The sequence below is a fragment of the Bos javanicus genome, chromosome 19 (genome assembly GCF_032452875.1).
Source record: "Bos javanicus breed banteng chromosome 19, ARS-OSU_banteng_1.0, whole genome shotgun sequence".
Lineage (NCBI taxonomy): Eukaryota > Metazoa > Chordata > Mammalia > Artiodactyla > Bovidae > Bos > Bos javanicus.
The window spans coordinates 12,928,639-12,956,342 of NC_083886.1; the positions used below are offsets into that span (position 1 = coordinate 12,928,639).

General features: G+C 54.9%; 1 protein-coding gene across 1 annotated transcript; it reads right to left on the bottom strand.

The window, feature by feature from the left end:
- TBX4 (T-box transcription factor 4) lies at positions 1-27,704 on the bottom strand. Its single transcript, XM_061390221.1, has 8 exons — positions 27,456-27,704; positions 26,590-26,684; positions 18,166-18,285; positions 16,468-16,615; positions 5,514-5,666; positions 4,475-4,563; positions 4,113-4,348; positions 1-1,942 (listed from the first exon to the last, which is right to left on the bottom strand). The coding sequence occupies exons 1-8, from the start codon at positions 27,663-27,665 to the stop codon at positions 1,323-1,325; spliced, it is 1,671 nt and encodes a 556-aa protein (XP_061246205.1). The 5' UTR covers positions 27,666-27,704; the 3' UTR covers positions 1-1,322.

Here is a 27,704-nt window from a genome sequence, read left to right on the forward strand (position 1 = left end):
CCAACGTTCATTTTATTAAGTTTATTCGTTTGTTTAAAAAAAAAAAGCAAAGCTGGATTTGACATGTGGCCTGCATTTGTGAGATATATATATTTATATATTTTATTTATTTATTTATTTATTTTATATAATATATAAATAGCTATTCAGCATGCAAAGAGTTTAGTGATTTCCCAAATTTTGATTACAGAGTTCCCACCAGCCCCACGGATGGGCTGGTGACATTCAATGCTGAAGAGCTGGGCTCGGGACCATGGGATCCACCTTCCTGGAAAAGCGTTATCCTTGCTCTGAGCTCACTGGCTGAATTTACTGGAAGAAAGGAATGGTTTCTCAATTCTCGTTTTTATTTCTGTTGGGCTCCAGGCGCCAGAGGCGAGGGTTTTCTAGGAGCAGAACAGGCTCTGGAGGTGCTGAGTAGCACGGTCTCCTGGGGACACCACCAGGTCAAGTGCGTTTCCTAACAGCCGATTGAAGGACGCAGACGGAGCCTGAGAAGAGAGTCTGGCGCATCAGAGTGAGGGCTCTATGCTGGGGACCAAGGCAGAAGGGCTCTGTCCTTTATAAGAAAACCTGAATGATGCCAGAGATGTTATTGGTTGCATTTTCACAATTTTCAGAAAAAAAACAGGGTTTTAATATCTGTCAACTGGTGCTTAGCCCATGATTCTCTCTCTAAAAGTGGTCCCTCAGACCTCAGAGCTCCAGGGATCAATTTCCAGGCCACTAACCGAGCAGTCAGCCCTCCTCTCCGAGCGGGCTTGGAGGTTTAGCTGAGCCCACCTCTCAGGTAGTCTCGCAGACTCTCCGGAAGCGGAAGAAGTGGGCCTCCTCCTCCCTGAACAAGATGCTCAGCACCTTTCTCAAGAGCCAGGACTCTGCAAGATGGGCAGAGAGCCCCACCTCCCCAGTCAGGAGAATCCTCCTCCCCCAACCCCCCTACTCCCGACTTGCCCTGCCAGAGAGACTTCACCACCTGGCCCCTGAGTTAATCGAAAATTATAAAAACCTCTAAGTGACTCACATGAACACTCCACTCCCATCCCACCCAAGGGCATGTCAAGAGATGTCAGAAAAGACTGGATCCAAATCCTGCAGCCAAAAATCTCTTCTTAGATAAGTGTGTGTTTTTTCTTTTTGCTTTGTCGGGGCCTCAGTTGTATGTCAGAAGATAGGTGCTCTCCAAATACAGGCGCGCCGGGGGCACACTGCACCCCACCCTTTGAAATACCTTGCTGGGTTTCTTGGTTAGGGAGCAGGCCAACCCTCAGAGGTTAAGACTGGGTTAACACGGTCCAGGGGCTGCGGAGGGGACCTGGGAGTCATCCGTCAGTCCAGTTCTCCACGGTCCCCATGCCTGAATGGTATTGTAAGGAGGCTTCCCGGGACAAGGAGAAGCTCTGCGAGTAGAGGAACTCGTTGGCCGCGTTCAGGTGCGGCGAGGGCGGCTTCCGCTCGCACACGGCGCCCGGGAGGGCGCGATCTCTGGGGAAGGAGGCGCTGGGGCCCCGCTCTCGGACCTGAGACTGGGAGAGTTGATTGTAGACGCTGAAGTGGGCGTTGCCCGGCGGCTGGGAGCCCTGGGCGGAGATGGTGGGCAGCCGGGGCATCATCGTGGTGGCGGTGAAGTGCGTGGGGAAGGACTGGTAAGGCACAGTCTCCATGGTCTGAACGCTGTAGCTCGTGTAAGGGGACACGGACGTCCACATGTTACAGCTCAGCGGGGGCGGGGGCAAATCGTCCACCCCGGACACCCCCGCGATCTCGGGCCCCGACCCTGAGTACATGCAGGCCTCTCGTGGGGTCACCTCGCTGCAGTAGGAGGGGCTCAGCATCTGCTGGTCGTAGGGCGGGGGAGAACGGAAATAATGGTCCTCCCCCACCGCCGAGGGTGCTTCCAGATAAGATCGCTTGCAGGGTAAGTCCAGGTGGCGGGCACTGTCTGCTGGAAGACAAAGAAACCTCAGGAAGAGCCAGGTCCACCAGCCCAGGGCCCAGAACACCCCCTCCCCGACCCCCAGCTGGATGCCAGGACAGCCTATCCTTGTCATTGGTGGGAGGGGGGTGCCCCACACTGCGATGGCACTCCCAGACCATTTTAATCAGTGACAGCTTTTATAAGGTGGCAGTAGCCCAGAAGTGGTCAGATCATGGACTGCGCTCAAAGGTCACCAGGGGACACCGCATCCCTGGACACTGAGTGATGTGTTTAGCCAGGCAGCGTATGCCTTTGATCCCTTGCCGCCCTGACTCTTGGGGATGGTAAGAGGCTTTAATGTACACTGGCATTCTTAGGCCAGGCCCACCCTGGCCAAGGAAAGTGCAAGCGACTGCCAGGCCACACCAGGCCCAGAGGCTACAAGCTGTCTGAATTAGCCAGAAAATTAAAGCCACAGTGCTTCTGCCTCCATCCTCCGCTCCCAGGAAGGCCTCAGCAAGCCAAAGCTACTCACAGGCACGTTCCTGTTGCTTTCAGAAGAGGAAGTAAACCCTATGTATGTTCAAAGAAGTTCCATCAGATTGTCATTACGCAGATTCCAACATAACAGGGTTTACACAATTAAGAAATGGAGCTGTTAATAAGTAAAAGGTGACTTGCACTTCTAAGGCGAAGCTAATATACTCTGTTGGGGGGAAAGATGACATTAAGTGCCCCAGGCCATGGATGTGTATCTTTCAACATCCTCAAGCATGAAGGCTTGATTCTGGACGAGCTCATCCACCCCTGGGACCCAGGGATAACCCAGGCCTGAGCACTTGGGCAGCAGCCCACTCTACAAATTTAAGAACACTTGTCCAGTTACTTGTCTTGGCCTCCGTCCTTCTATCTTCCCTAGGGATTCTCAACAGGAAATCGGCCATAGACAATAGGTAAATAAATGTGTATGGCTGTGTTCCAACAAGACTGTATTTATAGATACCAAAATTTGAATTTCATAGAATGTTCATATATCACGAAAGAGTCTTCTTTTGATTTTTTTTTCAACTACTTAGAAATATAAAAACCATTTCGTATGACTCACAGATAGAACAAAAATGGACTGCAGGCCAGATTTGGTCCAAAGGCCACAGTTTGCCAGCCCTTGTTTGAGGTCACTAGTTCATATAGGACTGGTGCAGTGGCTACTCAGGAGTCTTCCAGGGTGGTCCCTAGGAGCTGGGCTGAAAGAACATTCTGCGCAGCAAGCAAAGTCCCTAAACCCATTCCCAAGAGAATTTCAGTGGCCCTGTGAGGACTTCTGACACAGTAATACTAATCATTGGTATTTTATAGAGGACAAACTTGAATCCTTGTACCAGGGCACAGATTTCTAGTTCTTGGCTCGAACTCCTCTCCCTCACAAAGAAGCCAGCACGGACAGGTCCGTGGCCTATTTTCCTGGCCCCCAGTCTACATCCCCCTACAGCCCCCATCCACTCTCAAGAAGCCTCTGGAGATCTGATGGGATGGGGTGGGGAAACTGAGCTTGGCCAGGACTCCAAGCTCGGCCAGGACTCCCAGGGTCAGGGTGGAGGTCGCTTCTACAAATGACAAATTCTGGACTGGGATGCTTCCGCCTCCCCCATGCCCAGAGGCAGTGCCTGGCTCACTCTGTCCTCTGCCCACCCCAAGGAGGTGCCCAAAGCAGCGGCTGCCAAGGGACAGCTGGGACTGGGGACTGCTTGTAGCAGACCCTCCGATCCTAGCTTCTGCTCCCCGCCCGCTGTGCGCTCAGTTCCGCCCTCATCGCTCTCTCCCCGACGCCTATAACAGCCTCTGTCCTCCTCACCCACTCCCCGTCACCCCGTCCCACACGGCTGTCGCGGCAGGTTCCACATGCCTGTCCTCAATGCCAATCTCTGTCCCTCTTCTGCCTAAAATCCTTGTCTAGGGGACACCCCGGCCACAAGCTGTCTGCATGCAAAGCAAGAAGCACTGAGCCTGACCATGGTCCCCAACGCTTTACGCTCGCTGTCCCAGGCCACAACAATCAGTGTGTGTGTGTGTGAGTGTGTACGCGCACCCACATCCATGCATGGCCGCATGCTCACATGTGCAGTGGGGAGTGTTTGTGGGGAGGGCGTCACCCCCATCCCGACCCTCCGGGGCATCCAGACCAGGAGTGAGCTACCTCGTCTTTTCAGGCAGTGGTAGAAGAGGCTGGAGTCCCTCTGGGCTGGGAAGGTGTTGAGGGGAAGGTCCTGGGGCTCGGGCGCAGCAAACTGCATGTGAGCCCCGTTCTCATACTGGTAGTGCTGGAGCGCCTGGTGAGCCCCGTGCAGGGGGCTGACGTCAGGCTTGGACGACAGCTGGGTGGAGACGAGCCTCTGCCTCACGATGCTTTTGGAGATCACGGGGTATTCTTTGCTGGAGGCGAGGGAAAGACAGTCAGCTGGAGACAGGAAGGGAGGGGAGATACTCTGAGGGTCCCCGCATTCATGTGCCTGAACTCCGTCCACCCGCCCCAGCCCCCCTGGGCGGGGCGGCCCCCACCTCTGCAGCCGGGCCACACGCAGGTCACTGTCGTCACTGCCCCGGAATCCCTTGGCGAAAGGGTTGTTCTCAATTTTCAGCTGTGTGATCTGTCAGGAGAGGAGGCACAGAGGAGTCATGGGAGAGAGGCCTGGGCCGGCCCTGCCCCGCACCCCAACCACAAGCACATTCAGAACCCCGGGCAGCATCTGGGGAAGTGGCATCTTGCAGAAGCCTCCCCGGCCTTGAAGTTCTCACCGCACCTCTTACCCGTTCTCCTAGCGGCAGACCCCCATTCTATGTCCTGTACTCCTGAATTCAGCCCCTTGTCACTCTCTCCTGGGGCCTGTAACAGCTTCCCACCCACATCTCCCCGTCCTGCACAACTGCCACATCAGGTTCTGCCTGCCTGTCCTAAACGCCAGTCTGACACAATCTGACACAAGAGGGACAATCTTGTCCCTCTTCTGCCTAAAATCTTTCCCCCACACCCAACCAGTCCCAACACAGGTGTAGAAGCCTTCAGGGAAGGGCAGCTTGGGCACAGGCAAGGAGGAAATGGGATAGCCCATTCGGGGATCAGAAGACAGTCTGGGGTGGTCGGGCCGGGGCGGGAGGTGGGCCAGGATGTGCCAGGAGCGTGCCGGGGGGGGGGAAGGGCTTCTGAATGGTTCAATCACCTGCTCCCCCGCTGCTGGCAGTAACAAAGGGCTCCTCTCCCACCCTCCTTCCCTACTCTCTGCAGGCCCAGAATCCCACCAGGGAGAAGACTGCAGAACAAAAGGGCCCCACAGTGAAGCCACAAGGCAAACTCCATGCTCCCGGTGTTCCCAGTTGCCATCTCTGTCCGTCCCCGGCATGGACCACAGACAGCTACCCTGTGCTGGGAATCAGGAGCCTCGTCTCCTTCCCCCGCACGTCTTTCATTTCTCATGGCTCTGCGGGAGACTGAGCGGGTTCCTGAAGCGACTGCCCTGCCCATCTTGCACCAGGGCTTCACTGCCTGCCTCCCTGGTGGCCCAGAAATGTGTCTGCGCTGGGGGCGGTTGTGGGGCTGTACCTTGTGATTCTGGTAGGAGGTCACAGAGATGAAGGAAGTCTCTGGGAACACGTGGGTGCAGAAGGCTGTGTTTTTGGAGCCAAAAGCGTTGTTCTCATCGGCCTTCACGATGTGCAGCCGCGGCTGGTACTTGTGCATGGAGTTGAGGATGATCTGGAAGAGAAGGGTATTTTGTCAGCGCCAGGTCCCCACCCTCTTGTCTTCAGCCTTGTCCAGCCGCCCGGGGCTGGATTTCCTTCTCCTGAACGCCGAAGGCTCCAGGGTTTGACCACAGGGGGTTGAGCCCAGAAGGGTCCAAATACCTCCCTTGCAGGGTGAAGAACCAGGCCCCTGGGCCCCAAACTAACCTCAGGGGCACCCATTGGCCTGTCTGCTTCAGCACTAATGCCTGGTCTCAGGGCCTCCCAGATGACAGCCCCTTTACTGTAGTAATGGGGGATGGAACCATTTAAAGGCCACCAGTGACTCGACACAGTGTTAATAGGCGGAACTGAGATGCAGGCAAAAGTCCAGGTGCCACTGACTGTGTGACCCCAGGCAACGCCTGGGCTTCTCTGAGCCCCAGGCTTCAGCCCTGCGGGCTGCCTCTTCCAGCTCACCCCTCCCCACATATGTGGGACCTGCCCTATGGTGGGCGCTCAGCCCCTCCTCTCATGACTGTCAGCAGTGAAAGCCGCTTCTCAGCCCAGGGTCTGCAGGACGGGGGAGGGGGACACCGAGGAAGATGAACTCTGATCTGTCTGGTCTGGGCGGGCGCCTGTCCCTTGAGGACTTGCAGAGCGGAGGCTGAGAACACCCTGATGCACCCGGCCTTCAGACCCACCCCAGGCAGCCCACAGCCTGGGCGGGGGAGCGCTGTCATGGGCTGAAGTTCACAGTACCAAGGCCGGAGGAAGACCGGAGGCCCCAGGCATCCCCCCAGCCCTTGTGGGTGCCTGGGGAGAGAGGCCAAGCGCCCGGGACACTCAGCCCGGAGCCCTGGGACCAGCACACGGTAGTTTTGGCCCCAAAGCCTCTTCCTTCGGCCGTGCCCCACGGTAGCGGCAGCATCATGTGCCATTAAAATGTATTTTTTATCGTTGACATTTGCCAGACACCCTCCCCACTGGAGGTAGGACAGGCATTTGGGGCATTTTATCAGCACAGCGCGGGTTTTTGTTAACCCTTCAGCTCCCCTCCTGGCTGGACAAGGCTGGTCCCTGGCGGAGCTCCTTTCTCTTCACCGGCAAGTGCCCCTCTCTTGGGCTAGCTCTCCCCACCCCCAGGTTCCCAGGGACCGGCCTGCGGCTGAAGCTTAGTGGGAGATTTAACCCCCGAGTGACTGAGTTGCCAAGCGAGGGTTCAGAGCCTGGCTTCCTCTGGCGGGGCTTGGCCTCCTCACCCCCTGGGAAGGAAGGCGGCCCAGGGAGAAGCTCAGCTGAGGGAGTGGGTGGTCCGGCACCCAGGCTGCGGGCTCTGCCCTGCCCTGGCCTCTGGGTCTGGCTGGGCAGCTCCAGCAAGAACTCTTCCACCTTCTGCACTGGCCCCTCCCCTGCTCCACTCTCAGGGACAAACCTCCAGAGCCTCCTGGGACAAACACAGAGCCCCCCGAGCCCAGATCCCATCTGCAGCTGGGGAATCCACTGCCCAACGCAGGGCCTGCCAGGCGAAACACTCAGAATGAGGCTGAAGCCGGGAGGCCTCCCTGGACTGTCCATTCCGGGAGCCCAGGGAGGGGCTCTGGGGAGAGCGGCTGGGGCTGGGGACACACTGCCCAGTCCCCAGAGGTTCCTCTGTCACCCTGCGTGGTGCCAAGGTCTCAGAAGACCCAGCAGCTGAGTGCCTGGGAGGTGACCTAGAGGCCGGATTCCTGCCTCTGCACCTCCGCACCTGTAGTTCTCTCTGCTGTCTTGATCTTTTTGCCCCCATTCTCCCTTACCTTCCAGGCCCAACTCTTCCAGGAAGTCGTCCCAGATTACCTGAGGCCTGCTCTAAACTCCCAGTTCTGAAGCTTCCTTTCCACAGTACGGTCTACTGAGCTATGGTGCTGCTTCCAGCGGCTTCCTGTTCCATCTTGTCCCTTCAGTTAAATTATAACTCCTCAAGAGAAAGGGCCATATCTTTTATTCCTTTTGTACCTCCAGGCTCCTCCTTTACTCCAAAGCAGGAACAAGTGAGTGCAAGACCAGGTTATGGGAAGAGGAAGTCCTGGGCCATAACCACAAACTCCCTGTCCCCTCCTCCCTCATCTTTCTTTGCCCATAGGATAAACTCTAAGGCATGTTTCAGGCAAAAGTAGTGATTGAACATGTGCACAGACAGTCCTTCTGTGATCACTTACACGCTCCAGCCCCTGGCATGCAGGGCTAGCCTCAGTCACTCCAACCCCCGTGGGTGGGGGGTGGGGGTGATGGGGGGCCCAAGGTGAGAACACACAGGAGGCAGACAGAACCCAGAGCAGGCGCTGCAGTCCCCAAGCAGTGAGGCTGTGCCATCCCTAAGGACCACTTGGGACGGACCACAGCCACCCTGCACCTCTGCCACCTAAGCAGTCAGAGCCCTGGGCATCGTCAGGCCCCCGGGCCCCTCACTGTCCCCCGCCTCCGGGTCTGGTCAGTGACCACGCCCTGTGACTCCACCTGTAAAACAAAGATCAGTTCATTCCCTTGCTCAGAACCTTCTGGTTCATCCAGGAAGACTGCCCTTGGTTGAAGGCAAGGCCCTTTGTACTTCTCCATCTTCCTCCCATTTTCCCACCACCACCACCAACCACCACTCCTGCCATATTTAAGGCTCAATACTTGGCTTCTGGGATTCCCTGATGGTTCAGACAATAAAGAATCTGCCGGCAATGCAGGAGACCTGGATTCGATCCCTGGGTTGGGAAGGTCCCCTGGAGAAGGGAATGGCCACCCACTCCAGTATTCTTGCCTGGAGAATCCCATGACAGAGGAGCCTGGGGTTGCAAAGAGTTGGACACGACTGAGAGACTAACCCCTCACTTCACTTCACGTGCCACTTCCCTTCTATTCCTATTGCCACCTTTGATGGTTCCCTCTTGCCCTTGGGATAAAGGTCAAACTCCTTAGCCCATCCATCAGACATGGTCCTTAATGACAAGGGTGGAGACACTGCCAAACACACCTTCTAGGAGAATGAACCAGACAGGTGGGCAGAGAAATCTGGGGGAGAGAGCCACTGCCAGACTCGCAAAGGAAGGTGGGGCTCCTAGGGGAGCCCAACCCCAGCCACAGGGAAGCCAAGAGGGGCCCAGAAGTGTCTGCGGGTCTCTGCCCATCAGCTGCCAGTCCTGAGCAAGCGCTCGCCCTCCAGTCATCGCAGTCCCCATCTGTACAGTGAGGCCTTCGACTACGTGGTCCCAAACACCCTTCCTGATTCTGCCAGTCTGGAACCTGGGCAGGTATGTGGAAGAAAGTTCCAGCCACTGAACTAATGCAGACTCAAGCTGGAGCATCGGCCCTGACCGCCTGGGAGAACGGGAAACCAGCTCGGTGACTCACACCTGGCTTTCCTCGGAAGTTCCTCGGGCGCCACACTAAACTATTTTGCCAGAGTCTCACATTTATATTTCTTGCAGAGGACATGGGGCCAAATGGGCCAGCCACGTCAACAAACCCCACTACACGGCTGGTCCCGTCATCATCACTGCTCTACAGCGATGGGGTTCATTATATTCTGGCTACAATTCAGAAGCCTGTTCTATTTTAACAATTGTGATAGCGCCAAACAGCCATCTCCTTGAGAGATCAGCATGGCGTGCTTAGCTTAACGAGGCCCAGATTCATTTGCGCTGGAATCACAGAACATTAGGGCATGGAAGGGCAGGCCACAGCGATCACTCTAGTGCCACCTCCTCATCTGTATGATGAGGAACAGGAGGTGAGTAGTGGGAACGTGACGTGCCCAAGGACACACAGCTGGTGGGAGACTGGATCCCGAGAAGACTCCAGACGGCCCTGGAGAGAGCATGAACTGCTCTCAACCACAAGCTCGGTCATTAATGATAAGTTTCAACTAATCATGGTGGGAGACGAGGATCTACCAGACCCTGTCGCACCTCGAATGCGCAGGGTATCTGGATGCTGGCCACACAACAAGTGGGGCTAACGTCTGCCCGTCAAATATTAAAACCAGATTGTTTCCTGCCTCACATTTGTACTTTCTGAGATGACCTTCTCCATCATCCTTCTTACCCTGTCCTGCCCCACAAAGAGGTTTGGGACAGAGACAGGATCTGCAGCTCAGAAAAGTTTTAAAAAGAAGAAAACCAAACTGAGATCAGAGAGGCCCAGAGATTGGCTCAAAGAAGACCCAACCCAGGACTGAGTTGGACGGCCCGTCAGCTGACTCAAGAGGCCTGGACCGGGCAGGCCCGAGTCCTCACGCCCAGGGCAGCAGGCGTGGCGCCTTCTCTGCCAGCCAGGCCCTGTGCTGAGGACTGTCCACACAGCACACAGTTAAGCTTTACAACATCCCTGTAAAGTATTAATTGTTGTTGCTGTTGTTCATTTGTTAAGTCATGTCCGACTCTTTGCAACCCCGTGGACTGAGGCCCACCAACTGGAGTGGGTTGCCATTTACTTCTCCAGGGGATCTTCCCGACCCAGGGATCAAACTTGCACCTCCCAAATTAACAGGCGGATTCTTTGCCACTGAGCCACCAGGGAAGCCCCAAAGTATTAACAGGTGTTAGTATTCCGGCCCACTGTAACAGACAGGGAGCTGAGGCTCAAGAGGGTGCAGGTGTCTGCTCAGCCTCACACAGTGATGGGAGCAGAGCCAGCATCAGCATTGATCTCCCAGCCTCAGCTCATACCTGCACCTGTTCCTGGCCAGGGAGGGTGGGCAGAGCTGGGTGGGGAGTCTGTGTCCCAAAGCACCCAGCAAGGCTTGGCACATCGTCAGGGCTCAGCAAATGTGGGAGGAAAAGAAAGAAATCAGTAGTTCTGGGTCCCCCCTGGCATATGCTTTGTGGGGACATCAGCTCCCAGCAGAGGAAGTGCCTTCTCTAAGTAAACCCCGCTTCGGCAGGTTACTGAGTTACTGAGAGAAGTAACACTCGCTCCTGCTCACTGCCACTCACACTGCCTGGCAGCAGGAAAAAAAAAAAAAACTCCTGGTTTACCGTCTAGTGGGAAACTGACACGGTAATCCAAAATCCAAAATCCAAAATCCAGTGGTGAGAAAAAGTGGCAGACGAAAGACTGCATTGATGATAGTAACAAACACGATGACAGGAAATGGGAAGGGCCTCTCGAAGAAAACACTTGAATACACTTTTGAAAGACAAAAGGCAGGCTTCAATGAAGAGAAAGGCATCATGATCAGTGCCCCCCCCCCCAGGAAATTTATAATTTAAAGTGATTCTAACAAAAACACCAGTAAGTTTTTTTCTCAACACTGCAAGCTTATTCTAAAGCTCATTAAAAAAAAAAAAAAAGACCAGCCAAGAAAACTCTGAAAAAGAAGAGCAATGGGGAAGGACCGAGTCTGCCAGACACTAAAACCTATTATGATGTCTCAACAGTAAAAGCACTGGCGTAGGAACAGACACAGATTCAGGAGGGGATTTACTGTACAGAACCAGAGAGTGTCCTAAACCAGAGAGGGGAGAGGGCCAGTCAGTTATTGGTGTTGGGACCACTGGATAGCTGTCTAGAAAAAAAAATAAAGTTGGATTCACACTTGGTATCGAATGCCAGAATAAATTGAAAAGGGGCCAATGGTTTAAATGTAATAATAAATCCATAAAATACTATAAGAAAACACAAGAAAAATCCCTTATAAGTAAGGAATGGATTGCGGCTTTTCAATTACTCAAAATCCAGAACCCATAGAGAAAAGACTGACACAGTCGATCAAAAACGTCTGTGTAGGATTACCACCCCAGGCAGGACCAAAAGGCAAGTGACAAACTCGGAAAACATATAAGCAACTCGACATCACAGATGGGAGCTAAATCTTTCTAGCTTATAAAAGCTTCTAGAATGGATAGGTGATTTTTTAAAAAGTAACCTAAGAATGAGAAAGGATAAGGACAGACATTCACAGAAGAGGAGATATATATATATATATATATATATATATATATATACACACACATATATATATATAAAGATGCTTATGCTTACTCATAATAAAGGAAATAGAAACTGAAGCTAAAACTGATATCTGTATTTCAGCCATGAGACTGGAAAAGATCCAAAACTTTTCTCTCCCACGATGTTCGTGAGGCCACAGCGACGGTGGGAAGACACATCGCTGCGACGCCAATGCAGGACAGGGTGACAAATTGCAAATCCATATATCCCTCAAACAGGTACTTTATCACAAAGAATACTTGGCAGAGGTATAAAGTGACATATGTACAAGCTTAATCGAAAGAGCAAAGACAGGGAAACATCGAATTCCTTCAATAAGGACTAGCTACATGATTAACGGAACAATCGTTGGATGAAATTCTACGCAGCTATGTGAAAGGAATGATGCATGAATGAATGATGAAATGATCTACATGAACGAAATGATCTCTGAGACACTGGGTTTACAAAGCAAGGTGCAAAGTGTTTACAACATGGTACCTTCTGTGTCAGAAAGAAGGGATCTGAGACGCTGTATTCTGACTGCATGTGCAAAAAGAAACACAGAAAAGAAATTAGTAATACTGGTTCCTTGTGGCCAGAGCTGGAAGAAACTAGGTGGATGGGGAACCAGTGGAGGGAGATGTCTCACTGCAGACCTTTTTCATTTGTTCACTGATTGATTTTTCAATCATATGAATGTATTTCCTATTTAAAAACAGAGTTGACAAACAAGTATAAAATCATAACTGTGGCAAGTACTCAAATGGAAAAGTGTGTGGTGCGCTGAGAGCATATAATGGGGGCCCCAAACTGTCTCCCTGAAGCCGTGGCATTTGAGCTTGGATCCCAAGGCTCAGGAGTAACTGACTAGGCTAAGAGGCCCGCGGCTGGCAGAGGAAGCAGACTGAGGGGACGGTGCTTGTGCCATTCTGTGGCCCGGGGAGCCCATGTCCGCAGTCTGGGGCTAACTCAGCCTCTGCAAGGCTCAGACTGACTATGTGAGCAATCACAAGCTAACCTTTCTCCTCGGCAACGTGGGAGTCCAGAGACACAGGAAGTGGAGAAGATGGCCGTCTCCCTGTACACACACACACACACACCCCCACAAACATCCACACAAACCCACCACGCAGCCATCCCCTCCCTGCCTCCAGATTAGGAGAAAAGCAAGACACAGGAGGTAGTGAAGATGGCCATCTCCCTACACACACACACACACACACACACACACACACACCCCACGCAGCCATCCCCTCCCTGCCTCCAGATTAGGAGAAAAGCAAGACACAGAGGTGGTGAAGATGGCCATCTCCCTAAACACACACACACACACACACACACACACCCACCATGCAGCCATCCCCTCCCTGCCTCCAGATTAGGAGAAAAGCAAGGTCCAGGTATCAGCCATCTCCACCTCCTGCTGCAGGATGCAGGCCCCAGCCTAGGAAGGCTCTCCTCAAGTGCTCGGAGCAACTTCTCTTCCCATCCCGTGGTCACCTGGCACAGGACCCTGCTGGGGACAGGGGGCAGTGAGCAGGAGGGGAGGTAGGCAGGTGTCTTCTTAGCCAGCAGAGCCACAGCTGCGAAGCTGACCTGGAGCAGCCTGGTCCCAGGCCACCAACCCTTTCCACCCCTGCTGCTGGCTTATGCCCAGAACCTAAAGGTCACACCCTGACTCTACCCCTCAAGAACAGAGGGCTTTCCTGGACTCACAGCAAAAACCCACAGGAGTTTTCTAATCAGAAGCCAATCCTATCTTTTCTGAACACATGTCCTGAGGGGCTCATGACCCTGGACCCTTCTCCTGGGTGGCTGGGTGGCACGTGGGAGACAGCTGCTGATGTCTCTGAGATCCTGAGTGGGGAGTCCACTGTCCACCTGGCTGGAGAAAGTTCCTTGAGGTTTGGAAGCTTTTAGGAAAAATGGCAAAGTGTGGAGGTGAGCTGTGTGGGAGGACTTGTCAGGGGCAGGTTCACAGTACAAGATGGCTTTTTCCCAGGTTCCTGCACCGAGAAGCCAAGAAGGGCGACTTGGAGAGCTCACTGCTCCAGTTGGCACAGACCAAGGGGCAGAAAGCCAAGGCTCAAATGGGCCACTTTGCCTTGATATGTCTAGGAAGTTAGCTCATCCTCCACAGCCCTTCCCTGCAGGGCCAGAGGCTGTGACCTCTCCAGTGATGCTCTAGATTGCTGAAGATCTGACAGCTGGAGCCCTGGGTACTGAAAGATGGGGGGAGAAGCCAAAGGAGCACAGGCCTAGGCATCAGAAGGCAGGGGTCCATCTGTGCTCTGTTACTCCCGGCTCCTGAGACAAGCACCTTGTCTCCATGAACCCCTCCAGCCTCACAGAGGGTGCAGTAACCAACAGACTGCACGTGTTGGGAAAACGTGGGGGTGGGGAGAAGGAAGATACTCTAACACCCCAACCGTCCGGGGAGGAAGCTGAGTTAGTACAGGGAATAGCCCCCCAGCCAAGGAGAGGAGGGCCCCAGGCTGGTGTGGCGAGTACAGCCACCCCCAACATCACAAGCCCAGCAAGCCAGCCCCACTGGCTGCTCAAGACCACTGCAAACCCTTTCAGGACCCCAGAGGAGCCACTGAAGCAGCAAGCCAGGGTGAGAAACCTACTGCTGGGCAACGAAAACCGGCTCACACCCTCCTGCTTCCAAAAAAGCCCCACTTTTTAACCACCTGACTCCCTCCCCTGGCCCTCTCTGCAGGGGTCCAGGGAGGTGGAAGGGTCCTCAGAGACATTCCTGCAGCTGGGAACCATGAGAGCGATCTGTGTGTCTAAAACTCTCGCCAGAGCTTTGATCCCTGGGTATTTCTGGTCACTCACCCAAGGATCCACCTCCTGCCCAGCTCTGTCCACCCCAGTGGGCGGTCCCTGGGTTGTGTGTGTGAGTGTGTGAGTGCGTGCAGTTGTGGGCAGAGATGTGGCTCCCCACCTCCCACCGTGGAGGCCCTCGCTAATCTTTCGAGGTTGATCCCAGAGCCTGGCCAAGCAGAGGAGGCCAGAGAGGAGCTGATCACGAGCAGAGTCTTGGCCAGAACAGCAGTCTCTCTGGCCCTTGGTCATAAAAGACCCTGTGATCTGAGAGGTGGGGGCTTGGCTGACCCTTCCCCTTGGAGGGCGGCCTGTTGACACCCCTGTGGAAGGCTGCAGGGGCGCATGTCCCCGGGGCCCACACACCCAACAGCATCTGCCTGCCCTGTGTGGGAAAACCCCATGCTGCTTGCAAAACAGACAAGTTATGAGTTGATCATATTAACTAAGCATTCTCCTAATTGTTGGTTTATCGATTGCTGATGATTCGGAAGAGAACTGAACAGACTCTGAGAAAATTAGAACCAAGAGCTGCTTGCCATGGAGAAGGCAATGGCACCCCACTCCAGTACTCTTGCCTGGAAAACCCCATGGATGGAGGAGTCTGGTGGGCTGCAGTCCATGGGGTCGTGAAGAGTCGGGCATGACTGAGCGACTTCACTTTCACTTTTCACTTTCATGCATTGGAGAAGGAAATGGCAACCCACTCCAGTGTTCTTGCCTGGAGAACCCCAGGAACGGGGGAGCCTGGTGGGCTGCCATCTATGGGGTCACACAGAGTCGGACACGACTGAAGCGACTTAGCAGCAGCAGCAGCTGCTGCTTGCCAATTACACACCCATCAACCAGAAAGGACGCATCGCTGGCATTCTCCATAAGGAGCTATGATTCACAGAGTGCTGATTTGCATACAGCTCCCCAGAAACAGAACTGAGGCGTAAAAGAGGCACGTGCCTGCATGCCCCCCACCCCTGCTTCCCCCACCATGCCCCGCACAGATGTTATGAGTGTGCAGCCGAGGCAACCGCATCCAGGAGCCGATGGCACCCACTCCATCAACACCCCACCCTGTGTCTCCAGGGTAACCATGCGTAACCTAGAGGGGCGAGGCTTGCTCCCTGGCAGATGATACTGGGTCCCCAGGCTTCTGTTTGCCACACGTATGAGCTAAACATTTCCACATAAAGAGCTTTTTGTGGGCCTGCCAGGGCCAGACTGGGGAAAGAATGAGCTTCAACAGCCTGGACGGGGCGTCAGCAGCAGCATCCCTGGGGTTTCAGAGTTGCTCTTGTGAGAGCCAGGCCCTGGGCAAGGCCAGGAAGGGGCTGACACAGGAGCCAGTGCGAGGCCTGCCTTTCCAGGGCAGGCGGCTGCGGGGCCAGGCAGACGCCAGGGATGAGGCTTCTGAACTCATCCATGACTCTTTCTCAAGACAATCTCCTGGTCTTAGGCCCCAGCAAGGCCAGATTTGGGGAAACTGAAGCTGAGATTTGTGAGATGTGGGTCCAACCATGTCGTCATTGTCATCAAGTGTTACTCAGTCATGTGTCCGACTCTTTGCGACCCCATGGGCTATAGCCCACCAGGCTCCTCTGTCTGTGAGATTCTCCAGGCAAGAATACTGGAGTGGGTGGCCATCCCCTTCTCTAGGGGATCTTCCCGACCCAGGGATTGAACCCATGTCTCCCACATTGCAGGCAGATTCATTACAACGGTAAAGGGAAGCCATCATAGTTGACATTCATTTAGAGCCTCTTAGGCGCCACATGCCTTATGCATAATCTCATTTAATTTTCACCTGGTCATCCCCATGTTCTGGCCGAGGAAACTAAGGTGCAAAAAGGCTAAGAAACTTGCCCCAAGTTACCTAGCCAGTAAGTGCCAGGGGAAGGATGCTTACTGTGGAACTCAGACCCTGTGCTCTGGCCCATAAACCCGCCTGGGACTGGGTCCCGAGAATGGATTCTCCAGATGAGCACCTCTGAGCGCCCCATCTCCCTGCCCCAGCACCCACACTTGAGGCCAGGCAGCCCCCTGCTTACATGCCCGAAGGGGTCCAGGTGGTTGTTTGTCAGCTTCAGCTTCTGGAAGGAGACCAGCTGCCGCATCCAGTGGGCCCCCGTGGCAGGAGAATCCGGGTGCACGTACAGCCGTCCAGGCATGGCCGGCTCAGCCTTCCCTGCCACCATCCTGCCAACAGAGGGTGGAGAAGCCGCGGCTGGTGATTGCCCTGCGGTCTTGGAGGGCCCAGATTTCCTGTCTCCCACCCCACAAAAGCAAATCCCCAGAGGCCTGAACCTGTCTCCCACCCCACAAAAGCAAATCCCCAGAACCACATCACTGCTGGTGCCAACCGCACCGTCCATTTAGGGCTTTGGGGGTAAAAGGCGGGGAGGCAGAGAAGACAGTGCTGGGAGGGACAGCTGTCCTGAACCTCCCGTATCTCACTGCAGTAGAGAGAGAAAGGGAAATCGTAGAGAAATGTGATGGTTTATTTGAAGGGGCTAATCACAAGTGTGTCATGGGGAGATTTAGGCTCTTCCGTGTCTGGGCTGTATTTACACTTTTTACATGTTAGAAATAACATTATTTGGAGGTAGCTTCTCAGACGACAGAGACGATTTTCAAACTGCTTGCCCCCAAAACAATGGTGAGAAGTTAGGTGGTAGCTGTCTGCTCAGGGAGAATCTGCCCTGAGTGCTAAACCAGCCCAGAGAAAGAACAGAACTGAGCTCTTGGCAGGACCCGGCCACCAAACCTGGCCTCCTGGGCTCGGGTTCTGTGACCTTCTTACCCCACACAGCCGCACTCACATGCTGGGCTGCGGATTCATTCATCCCTCCCTCTTTCTCCTCGAGAGCTGTCCTAGGCTCCGGGGGCAGATGGGGAACATGAACAGGATGGCCCAGGAAAAACCGCCCTCATTTACTGGGTCTCAGCTTGGGTTCAGCCTTTAACCTGCCTGCTCTCCCTGGATGGTGGACATGCAGCTTAAGAGGGAGGGTCCTGGGGTGGGTGGGGGTGGGAGGAACTGGGAGATTGGGGGTGACACCTATACCCTACTGGTGCTATACGTAAAACTGATAATGAATGAGAATGTGCTGTGTGGCACCGGGAACTCTACTGTACTCTGGCGACCTGAACGGGAAGGAAGTCCAAAGGGAGGGGATAGATGTGTATGTCTGGCTGGCTCAGTTTGCTCCACAGTGGAAACTAACGCAACGTCGTAAAGCAGCTGCACTCCAATAAAAATTACTTAAAAAAAAACACAATACAAGAATTAAAAAAAAGCAGGAGCAAGGGGGTGGAGAGACAGGAGAGAGATTCACAGCCCAAGATCTAAGTATGGACTGTCAAGGCCCCCAAGGAAAATGGCTCTTACCTTCTGCTGTACCCCCACCTCCAGCACAGCCCTGTCAGAGCCTAAACCCGCCCTGCGCTGGGGCTCATGCATCACCCCACAGCCCAGTCACCCACCCTCGGGTGTCCACAGCCGTGGGGAGAGCGCAGACCCTTGGGATCCATCAGAGACCCAAACACTGTGGCTCGTTTTCACCCCAGCCCCCGCCCCATCTGCAGCAGGTGTGCAGACGACCCTGTGGCTTCAGCAAGCCCGGTGCCTGAGCCTGTGGATCTGGCCAGTCACTGGGACTAACTGGTGAGTCCCCAGACCACATGGCAGGCAGGGGACGAGTGTGCATGAGTGGGAAGGCAGGTGACGTAGGGTCCCAGGTTCTTACCATTTGTTGTCACAGAACTTGTAGCGGTGGTCATCTGCTGGGACGATGTCGATCAGCAGGATGTACTTGGTCTTGGGGTTCATGCCCGTGACTTTTACCTTGTAGCTGGGGAACATCCTCCTGGGGGAAGCCGAGGGGTGAGGCAGGGGCGGGGACAGAGCACTGGGAGGGAGGGACGGCACAGAGCAGGCAGGGGAGATCTTGGCCCCTGTCTGAGCTTCGTGACCTTGTGTAAATCGCTTCCCTCTCTGGCCAGCCCCTCCCACCTCCCCTACAAGGAAAGGGCTGCACAAGCCGCTCCTCTGAGCCCCTGCAGTTATCAGACTGTGGCTGTGAGCAGCTGAAGCACAGAGACCCTGCTCAGGACTTCAACACCAACCAGGCTGCCTTCATCTCCCTCCTGTCTGTCATCCATACACAACAGAAGTTCCAGGGGGTCATTCCAGGGGACCAGAGCAGAAGACCTGGGAATCCCTGGCAGCTTCCTTTATGGTCCATGAGATGCCACCTCTGGGTCATGTCTCTATGGAAACAAACCCCCAGCCTCAAACTAACTTGCAGGAGAGTGCTGTGGGGTCTCTGGATGCCTGCTGTGTGTGGAGAAGAGGTGTTTATCCCTGTGAATGCCTTGTCTGGGCCTGTGCACACTAACTGGGTCTCAGGGAAGGTCAGTCCAGGAACCTTGAGGAGAAGAGCATGGTTTTCTAGAACCACCCTGCCGCGGTCCACAGCCTGGCCCCACCACTGACAAACCACGATGCCTTGGGCAACTGGCTTGGATGTTTTACACCTTGGTTTCCCTATCTCTAAAGTGGTGAAAGAAAGTGAAAGCGTTCATTGCTCAGTCATGTCTGACTCTTTGTGACCCTATGGCTTATAGCCCACCAGGCTCCTTCATCCATGGAGTTCTCCAGACAAGAATACTGGAGTGGGTTGCCATTTCCTTCTCCACTCCAAAGTGGGGACGTTGTCAATACACCCATCTCATAGGTTGCTGGGTGGACTGAACGAGTCCACTTTTGGCTCTTACCACTGACCCTGACTGCTCTGCTTCCTCTGAAGACCGGTGGTATGACCGACCTCCATGAAAACAGACTCATCAAAAAGAAAGTCTTCCAGTTCCTGCAGCCCATGCTGAAACTGTCCAGGACGCTGAGGCTCAGGGGACGTTTTGGAGAGGGCCACTACGTCGGACCGCTCAGCGCACCCACACCTACAACAACATGTACACATACCTGTGGGCTATCCCTCCCCCAGTCACCAGGTCCCTGACCCTGGACTTCCCCAGCGAGGAACTTCCTCACGGTCCTCATCAGAACCTCGCACGCTTCCTAGCTGACCTTTTACAAAGATGTCTCCAAGAGACGCAGGATTCAAATCCAGCAGGACAAACCAAGGCAACTGGGACCCAGATCCCCAGAGCCAGTAGAGGGCCCAGGCGGTCCACTCTGGGAAAGCCAACAGGGGACCTCTGGCTTTCACGAAGCCAAGAGACAGCACAGGGACCCTCGAGAGAAGCTGTCCTAAGCGCCTCACGAACAGATGACCAGAGTCTTCCATTGCATCAACGTGGAACCAGCTTACCTCGACAGGGCAGGGCTTCTAGAAGGGATCAAGGCCCGCCCCCAAGCCCGCAGACCCTACAGCAAGCCCAGGACCCTGAGGCGGAGGGTGCCCTGGCCTCTGCACCCTCCCTGGCTGAAGGACGGGCCCTTGAGAGCCTTGCCAGGGGCCCGGGGTGCGGGAGCAGCGTGACCCTGTGTGTGCCCGAGCACTTGAGTTTGTGGACCCGGCGGAGTGCGCATGCGTGCATGTGTGCGTGCCTGAAGGGAGGAGGGAAGTTCTCGCTGCAAGTCTAGGGACTTATAAACTGTGTGGAAGAATTTGTCTCAGATGTCAACTGAAAGCATTTTCGAATGTCCACCCCACCCCCTCTCCAAGAATGGGCAGAGCGAGAGGACTCGGAGACCCAACCCTGCCTCCTGCTTACCAGCCCCTTGCCCAACCCTGGGGGCGCAGCTGGAGCCTGCACCCCACTGGTTCCTGGCCCGGCCTCACCCCCGGGTGGGCCTGAGACTGAAGGGGAGGGAGAGAGGCGGCACTTGCCTCAGCTCCCCCCACGCCCTGGGGGAAGGCCAAGAATCCTGTCCCCTGCAGGCTACCATTTTGCAAGGGCTACAGAAACAGCCACCGAGTGACTTGGGGCTCTCCCGGCATCAGGGCCTGTACTTGGCCTGTTTCTCCTGCAATCACTCCAGGTGGCAACAGCAGAGGACAGCCCCGGCTTCCCCCCACACCCCCACCCCCCGGCCGGTGACCACAAAGGGGGCAGCCACTGCCACAGTCTTTATAATCTAGGTTGGTGGCGGGGGGCAGCGGGGTACTAGATCCTATTTTTCCCCTTCTACTCCCTACCACATTTTTTAAAACATTTTCTTGATGTCTTTATTGAATTTGTTACAATATTGTTTCTGTTTTATGTTGTGGTTTTTTGGCCCCAAGGCATGTGGGATCCCAGCTCCTCAACTAGGCATCAAACCCATACCCTCCGCATCAGAAGGTGAAGTCTTCACCCCTGGCCCGCCAGGGAAGGCCCTCCCTACTGCAGTTCATCTCAGCAGCTCAGGAGGCCAGGCTAACATGACTGGTACTTCTTAGGAGGCAGGCGAGCAGCCTGTGCTCAGCTGCTCAAGGCCTGGGGCCACTGTCCTGTGATTTGGCCTCTCCTGGAAGCTGGATGTGGACTGGGTTCCCAGCTGATAATAGCCTTCAGGAGGTTCTGAGTGAGTTGGGGCAGGGCAGGAAGGTGTCTCCTAGCCTCTGCCTCCCTTTCCCCTCTTCTGAGGGCAGCAGCCCTCAGAAGTCAGAAGGGAGGATGAGGTAGGTGGTCTCAGGGCGGATTCAAAGGTCCTCTGCTCCAGGATGAGCAGGCCCGGGCTCAGTGAGCACCCCTGCCTTCGTGGAAACAGGTATCTTCATCTCTCTGAGGGTCCGGTGTGGTGGCTGTTTCTGGACCACGGAGGACACAGGCACTGGGGACCTGGGCCCCCTCATCTCCCCACCTAAGGGGCTCCAGAAGGATAAAGGGCCTGCTGTGTGCAAAAGGCGAAGGAAGAAAGTGAGGCACACCAGCCTGCCAGCCTGCTGCCCCAGCTGATGGCATCTGCCCTTTGGTTCCAGAGGGGCTGAGCTTGGAGCCCAGAGGCCTGGCATGGGAGTGTGCCCCAGAAGGGCAGGACTCAGGCCACAGGGGCCAGGCTGGCCTGGGAGCCGCGACTTGCCCTGGACTCCCCCTGTACTGTACAGGTCCTCTCGGTTGCAACAGATGAAACCACAGATGAAACCGTCTGAACTGCTTCTGTGATTTAGGATGGAAAAAAGATACCTGAAAACCAACCCCTTTGGGGGGAAGTGAACCCCTCAGAGGGACAGGGAGGGGAGACGTGACTCTGAGCAGCCCATGTGGCGCTCAGCCCTGGCACCTGGCTGGCAGGGAAGCCCTGTCTCACCTGTGCCCAGCACCCGCAGCCACCCAGAGGCGGGCTCCGCGAGCCTTCTGTCCTGCCCGCTCCCTGCTCCCCTCCACACCCCTTGCACGTGCACCGCGGGCCTCCTCTCCGAGGCCGGTCCCCCTCTCCCGGCTCTGGGTCCCCGCCCCCTTGGGGCACTCTGGGGGACCTCGCGGAAACCGCTCCGCCAGGGGATAAACAAGCCGCCTGTCCTGCCAGGCCGGGAGGAGATGAAAGCCTGGGGGTTTCTCCTCTGATCATGAAACAGGCTGTGGAAGGGTGCGGGCCTGGAGCCTTATCTACCATACTAGGAAATGGTTTTAGAATGAACTGCTAAAAACAAGCTTCCTTGGACGTTTCTCAGTGTTGGAGGCTTTCGGGGTGCGGGGCAAGGGTCTGGGGCATTTGGATTTTGGCAACGAACCAGTAAATACAAACAATGCTGAGAGAGGGGCCAACAAGTTTCATCTGGGCTCAGAGAGCTGTGGGGTGCCCGGGTCTGGGCCCAAGGGGGTGGCCAAATTCAAGGTGCTGACCTGTTCCCTCCCAACCAATCCTGCAAGGAGCTGGGGTAGCAGGGAAGAGAGGACCTGGGGGATTGGACAGATTCTCTCCAATCACTGGGGACCCCAAACTCCAAGTCCACTGCAGTCCCAGCTTCCTGGGGCTCAGGAATCCTAGCAAAATCAAATCCAAGGCGTGAGAAGCCCGGAGAAGGCTTTTGAGGTGGGGAGAAGTGGTGACTGGGAGGGCAGACGAGGGATGCTGGGGGGTCAGTAATGTTCTGCTTCTTTATCCGGGTGGTGGTAACACCGGTGTGTTCAGTTTGTAGAAGTCCATAGGGCTGTACAATTAAGACTTGTTCACTTTTCTGCAGGAATGTTCCACTTCAATAAAATTGACATTAAAAATTATATATGTGTGTATATATCATAAAGATGTGTACACACACACAGAGGCCAGAGTTTGAAAGGAAAGGGCTTTAGGAAAAGGGTAGGGGGTCCACAGAAAACCCCATCTATTTTCTGTCCCTAGTGTCTGAGGGTCTTAAAGAAGAATTCTGGGTGTGTTGGGAACAGGCTGGGGCCCAGCAACTAAGGCTGAGTTTGGGGGTGGGAGGTAGGGGGTGCCATTTAATACTGAGACCAAAGCTTTTGTATCCAAATGATTTCTGAGAGCAATGGACAGAGCAATGTAATTTATTTCCACTTAACACACACACACACACATTCACACACTCACACACACATGCACAGAGTTTTCTACTTCACTCAAAGCATTTTTCAGAAATATTTTCCCTAAGATGGGGGCAGGAAAGAGGGTGTGTGGAATGGATGCTGTTTTGGAAGACCAGTTGGTTCTCTGAGTTTTTTTTTTTTTGAAGACACTTCCTTCTGATAGACTTTTGCTTTCAGAAAATACTTTAGAAAGAGATCAAAGCACTCTCTCCCCAACCCACTTTCCCAGTGTCTTCAACCCTTACTTCTCTTATCACCCACGCCACTGGGCTCTGACGCTCTGTATACAGAGCGAGGGCAATTGGCTTTGAAGCCCCGGATTAAGCCGGGCCAAATCCTTGCCTCAGAATAACAAACAATACAGGTTCAACAGGAGTTCTCATCAGTAGTTCATTTTTCAAACACAAATTCACTGTCACTAACACAAGCAACATTGAACTCAACAGGCTATGAAGGCTGATAGTAGAGATTTATCTGGTGGCAAAACCATGACCTAGGAGTAGAGCAGTCAGACGGTTAGGAAATTTTCATATTGGGGAGGTTTTTATTTAAATTTTGTGGAGCTCACTTTTATCTGTGTTTGGGAGAAAAGGCAGTTTCTCACATGGATCAAGCTTGGCAGAGATGTGAGGTAGCAGAGAGGACCCTGCTCTCTGCAGTTAAGGGCATAAACTCTCTGGGTTCAGCCTTCTGAGAGGCTTAGAGAACACTCTGGCCCCATTTGACACTCGACATCAGGGCTTCGTGAGCATTCAGAAATCGGCTGTCTTGAACTGTGGCTGGCATGGTATTCACCCTCTCGCGTTGTCGGAGAACTTAAAGTCACTGTCCGATGAAGGAGACCCTGTTTCCCTTTGGCCGTCAGCTCTTCAAGGGCTTAAGGCATAACTAAGGACTCACACTGGCTTGAGAACATTCGGGCTCCTTTTCTCCAGCCCCTCTCCTTCAACCAGAGAGCAGTCGTGCCCCTAACCAGCCAGGGTCTCTAGGGCAGGACAAGAACTCCGCTTTGAGCAGGCCCCCATAAACAAGCAACCAAGGGGATTTCTCAAAGTTGGGGTTTCGTTCGGGGGGCGGGGCATCACTTCTTGGCTTGTGTAGAACCTGCTAACTGCCTAACTCTGCTTCTATGGACAAGCGCCAAATGCCTCCCCTTCTCAGGGGTCGGGTTTACCTTCTCTTGGTTCTCCAGCTCAGGCAGTCTAGGACTGTATGATTCAAGGTTCAGGAGAGATATCGAGAAACAGAAGTGTCCCAGGAAGGCCGATGGTACAGAGCACAAAGAAGAAAACAGGGAGAGGCACTGGACAGAACGCGGAGGAGCCAGGAGCCCGAGCAAAGCAAGCTGCCTTCCAAGGCTGTGTGGGTGGGAGGCGGGAGGAGGAGGCGGACACAGGGGTCCCAGTGGTGAAAGTGGTCTCTGAAGCCAGTGGGCAGCTAGGCAGGGGGTGCTGTGAGAACCGTGCTGGCAGGGGATGAGGCTAGTGACTTTCCTAAGCACTAGGCTGGTGCAAGGAAAACTTTCTGCCAGAGAAATGAAAGACTACGATGGATCCTTAATTGGCCAACATCATCACGGCCATTTAAAAATTATTATCATCATTCCCTGAGGTCCATCTCTAAGCCTCCATTAGGATCAGGCACAAATATCTGCCTGAAGCCAGTCACCTCTGGAAATGTGGGATGTGTGTGTGTGTGTGTGTGTGTGTGTTGGGAGAGGGAGGGAGGAGGCCTCATGCAGGTGCAGGAAACCCCACTGAGGAGAATCACAAATGCCTTTTGTTTAAAAAGGCAGGGGCCAGGCATGCCCAAAGAGCATGCCGGCCATTCATTTTCAAGAGACAAGGTTATTTCTGCAGCCTAAAAATGGAAGTTCTGGATCTTTCTCTTCTTTCCTTCCCTACATCCCAGCAGTAACAAGAAATAACCACCTCTCCCAGTCACACCTATAATCCACTTAGCAATTTACCAAGCACTGCTCACAAAATCCCTGGTTTGAATCTCAGAAAGAACGGCAGGTTTGAACAAATACCTCTGAGCCACAGGAAATTTGGGGACTACCCCAAGTGCACACAGCTAGGATAAGGCAGGGCTTGTGACACCCCCACTGTCCTCAGTGAATGCTCCATGAGGCACCCCCTTCATCACCACGTCCCCCAATATATCTTCCCTCCCCATTGCCAAGTGCAGCAAACTCAAGCCCTGACATCTTGTTCCTTCCCCTGATAGAAGCCCTGGATGGCCGTACCACCTCCCTGACTTAGGCAAGAGGGCAGGGAAGTGCCCAGACCCCCACCCCAACAAAACAAAAGAAACTTTGCAAGGCCTGTCAGTGGGCAGACTGGAAGGACCCAGCACCCCTACCCTGTGTACAGCAAACCACCAGCTTTTTATGTTCTTTGACGCATCATTCCCTAAGCGGTTCGGCGGAAGTTCTCTAAAAAGAAGAAAAACGCTGAGTAAATGCCAGACATTTCTCTAATTGTGATGAACGGCATTCGCTAGATTTACCGTGTGCTTACATGTGCCAGGAGCTGTGCTAGGGCTTTACAGGCAACTGTACAAAGACCTCTTATTTTATAGATGGAAATGAGGAGACAGCAGAGACCCTAAAATACCTGGCCGGAGGGTTGCACAGATGGAAGGAGGTGAGCGGAACCGGAAGCCCCAAGTTGGATTCCACATTCCTGGCGCCTGATGCTTCACCGTCTTATTCCTCAGAAAACTCAGCTAGGGGCCCACGGCCAGACAAAGGGACATTTTCACACCTAAACTGTACCCCGGAGACCAAAATCGAGTGTGAGCTGGTGGAGGAGGCAGAGTAGAGGGGAGGGACTCCTGAACCTGAACTTTCTCCAGGTTCGGTCTGCAGCAAGCCCCCTTCACCAGATAACGGCCCTCCTCCTCGCGGTTCCAGCCCCACCCGGCCGCGCCACCCCAGCGAATGTCTCCATCCTGCCTGGGTCCGCGGCTTCCTCCTCTCTCCCTCTCCTCCCAGGTCTCTCCCACAGACACACCAGCGCATTTTAAAGATGTTTCCACTTTATAAATCATCCCTCTCTGGCAGCCACCCGAGGACTGCTCCCCGAACAACACACACACACACACACACACACACACACACACAGGGCCGAACGGTGCCTTCTCCTTGGCTGAAGGGGACCGGCAACGGCCGAGCGGCACCCGTGAGATGAGAGGCTTGGGGTTCACGCTCCCCACCACCCCACCCCACAAAATTTAGGGAAATAGGAAAACATGGTCCAGTCCCCTTACTCCATCTGTGGAGGGGCATCTCCGAGTCCCCAGTCAATGCAACCCTGAGCAACTGGGCAGGTCCCCAAAAGGAGGAGGACAAAGCTGCACCCCCACCCCCAGACCCCCAGAGCCCAAAAGTTCTGGAGCTGGGACCTCCGGCGGCGTGACCCGAATTTGCATTTCATTTGCATAATACTGCCCCGCCCCTGCCTCCAGTCCCCGCCGCTCCCCGGTGGTGCAGTTCCCTACCGGCTGCCCGCGGCCAGTTCGGAAGCTCCGGCAGACCAGGAGCTAAGGCCTGAATGGCGGAGGAGGCTGGGTTGTTGTCCTCTGGGCTAAAGATCTAGGGGCTGCTAAGAGAGCCCCTGGGGATCCCCACTGCCCCCGTCTGTCACCCACCCCGAAGGAAAACCAGCGCTGACCTGCCAGCCTTGGTGATGATCATCTCGGTGCCCGCCTCGTGGAACTTCTTCCAGAGCTCCTTCTCATGCAGGCCCACCTTGATGTTCTCGATGGTCTAGGGAGGGCAGGGAGGGACTCATGTCGGCCTTGCCCACGGCTACAGGCGCAGCCCTCAGAAAGGGGGACACAGGCCCAAGGGGCCAAGCAGGACACTGCCAGCCCTGCTAGGAGCCCAGGCTCCTGGAGTCCTGGCAGATTTCGTTTCACAAAATGGTTCTGTTCCATTGGTGAATTTTTAAAAATGTGAATGTAATCAGTGAATCTCCCTTCTTCGGAGCTGCACCTACAGACGGGCCCACAGAAGACACGCAAACCGACCTTGCCTGGGTCAACGACACACTCCTACACAAACATAAACACTCTACCCAACAGGGCCAGACTTGCGGGCAGACACACCGACCCAGGAGGGGCACCTCTGCCCCCGACCGACAGCGCAGGACCCGCAGACGCGGCCTGCAGACCCGCACAGGCAGAGGGCGTGCACAGGGTCACGGTGAAATCCGTCCCCCGGAGCTGGACGGATTCCCGCAGCCACCGGACCAGGGGCCACTCTCCCCACCTGGTCCCAAGGCTTTCGCCTCTCGTCCTCTCGAGGTCGAGGCGCCGGACCCTTTTCCCGGGCTCGCTGCGCTGCGGGGTCCCCCCTGTCGCCTGTCCCAGAGCAGCCTCGAGGGCGCAAAGTGGAGGAAGGACGAAAGGCAGAGAAGGCGCCCTGCCTGGGGGAGCGCGGCAGTCCTGCCCGTATTGGGGCGGGTTGGACAGACGCTGGTGGCCCTGCAGACAGATCGACGCCCGACCTCCACGCGACGGCCGTCCGGGCCCTTACCTGCTCGGCGGCGGCGGCAGTGGCGACGGCGACGTCGGCGCCGGGGCCCGGGGGGCTGGCGAGCGCGGCTCCGCTGAGGCCTGGCGCGGCCAGCGCGGGCTCCGGGGCGTTGGCAGCGTTGGCGGCGCTGGCGGCGCTGGCCTCGCCGAGCGCGGCTCCCGGGGCCCGGAAGGCCTCCTCGCTCTCCGACAGGCCTTTATCCTGCAGCATCTCCTGTGGGCACAGCACACACGGGTCACATGCCCCGGT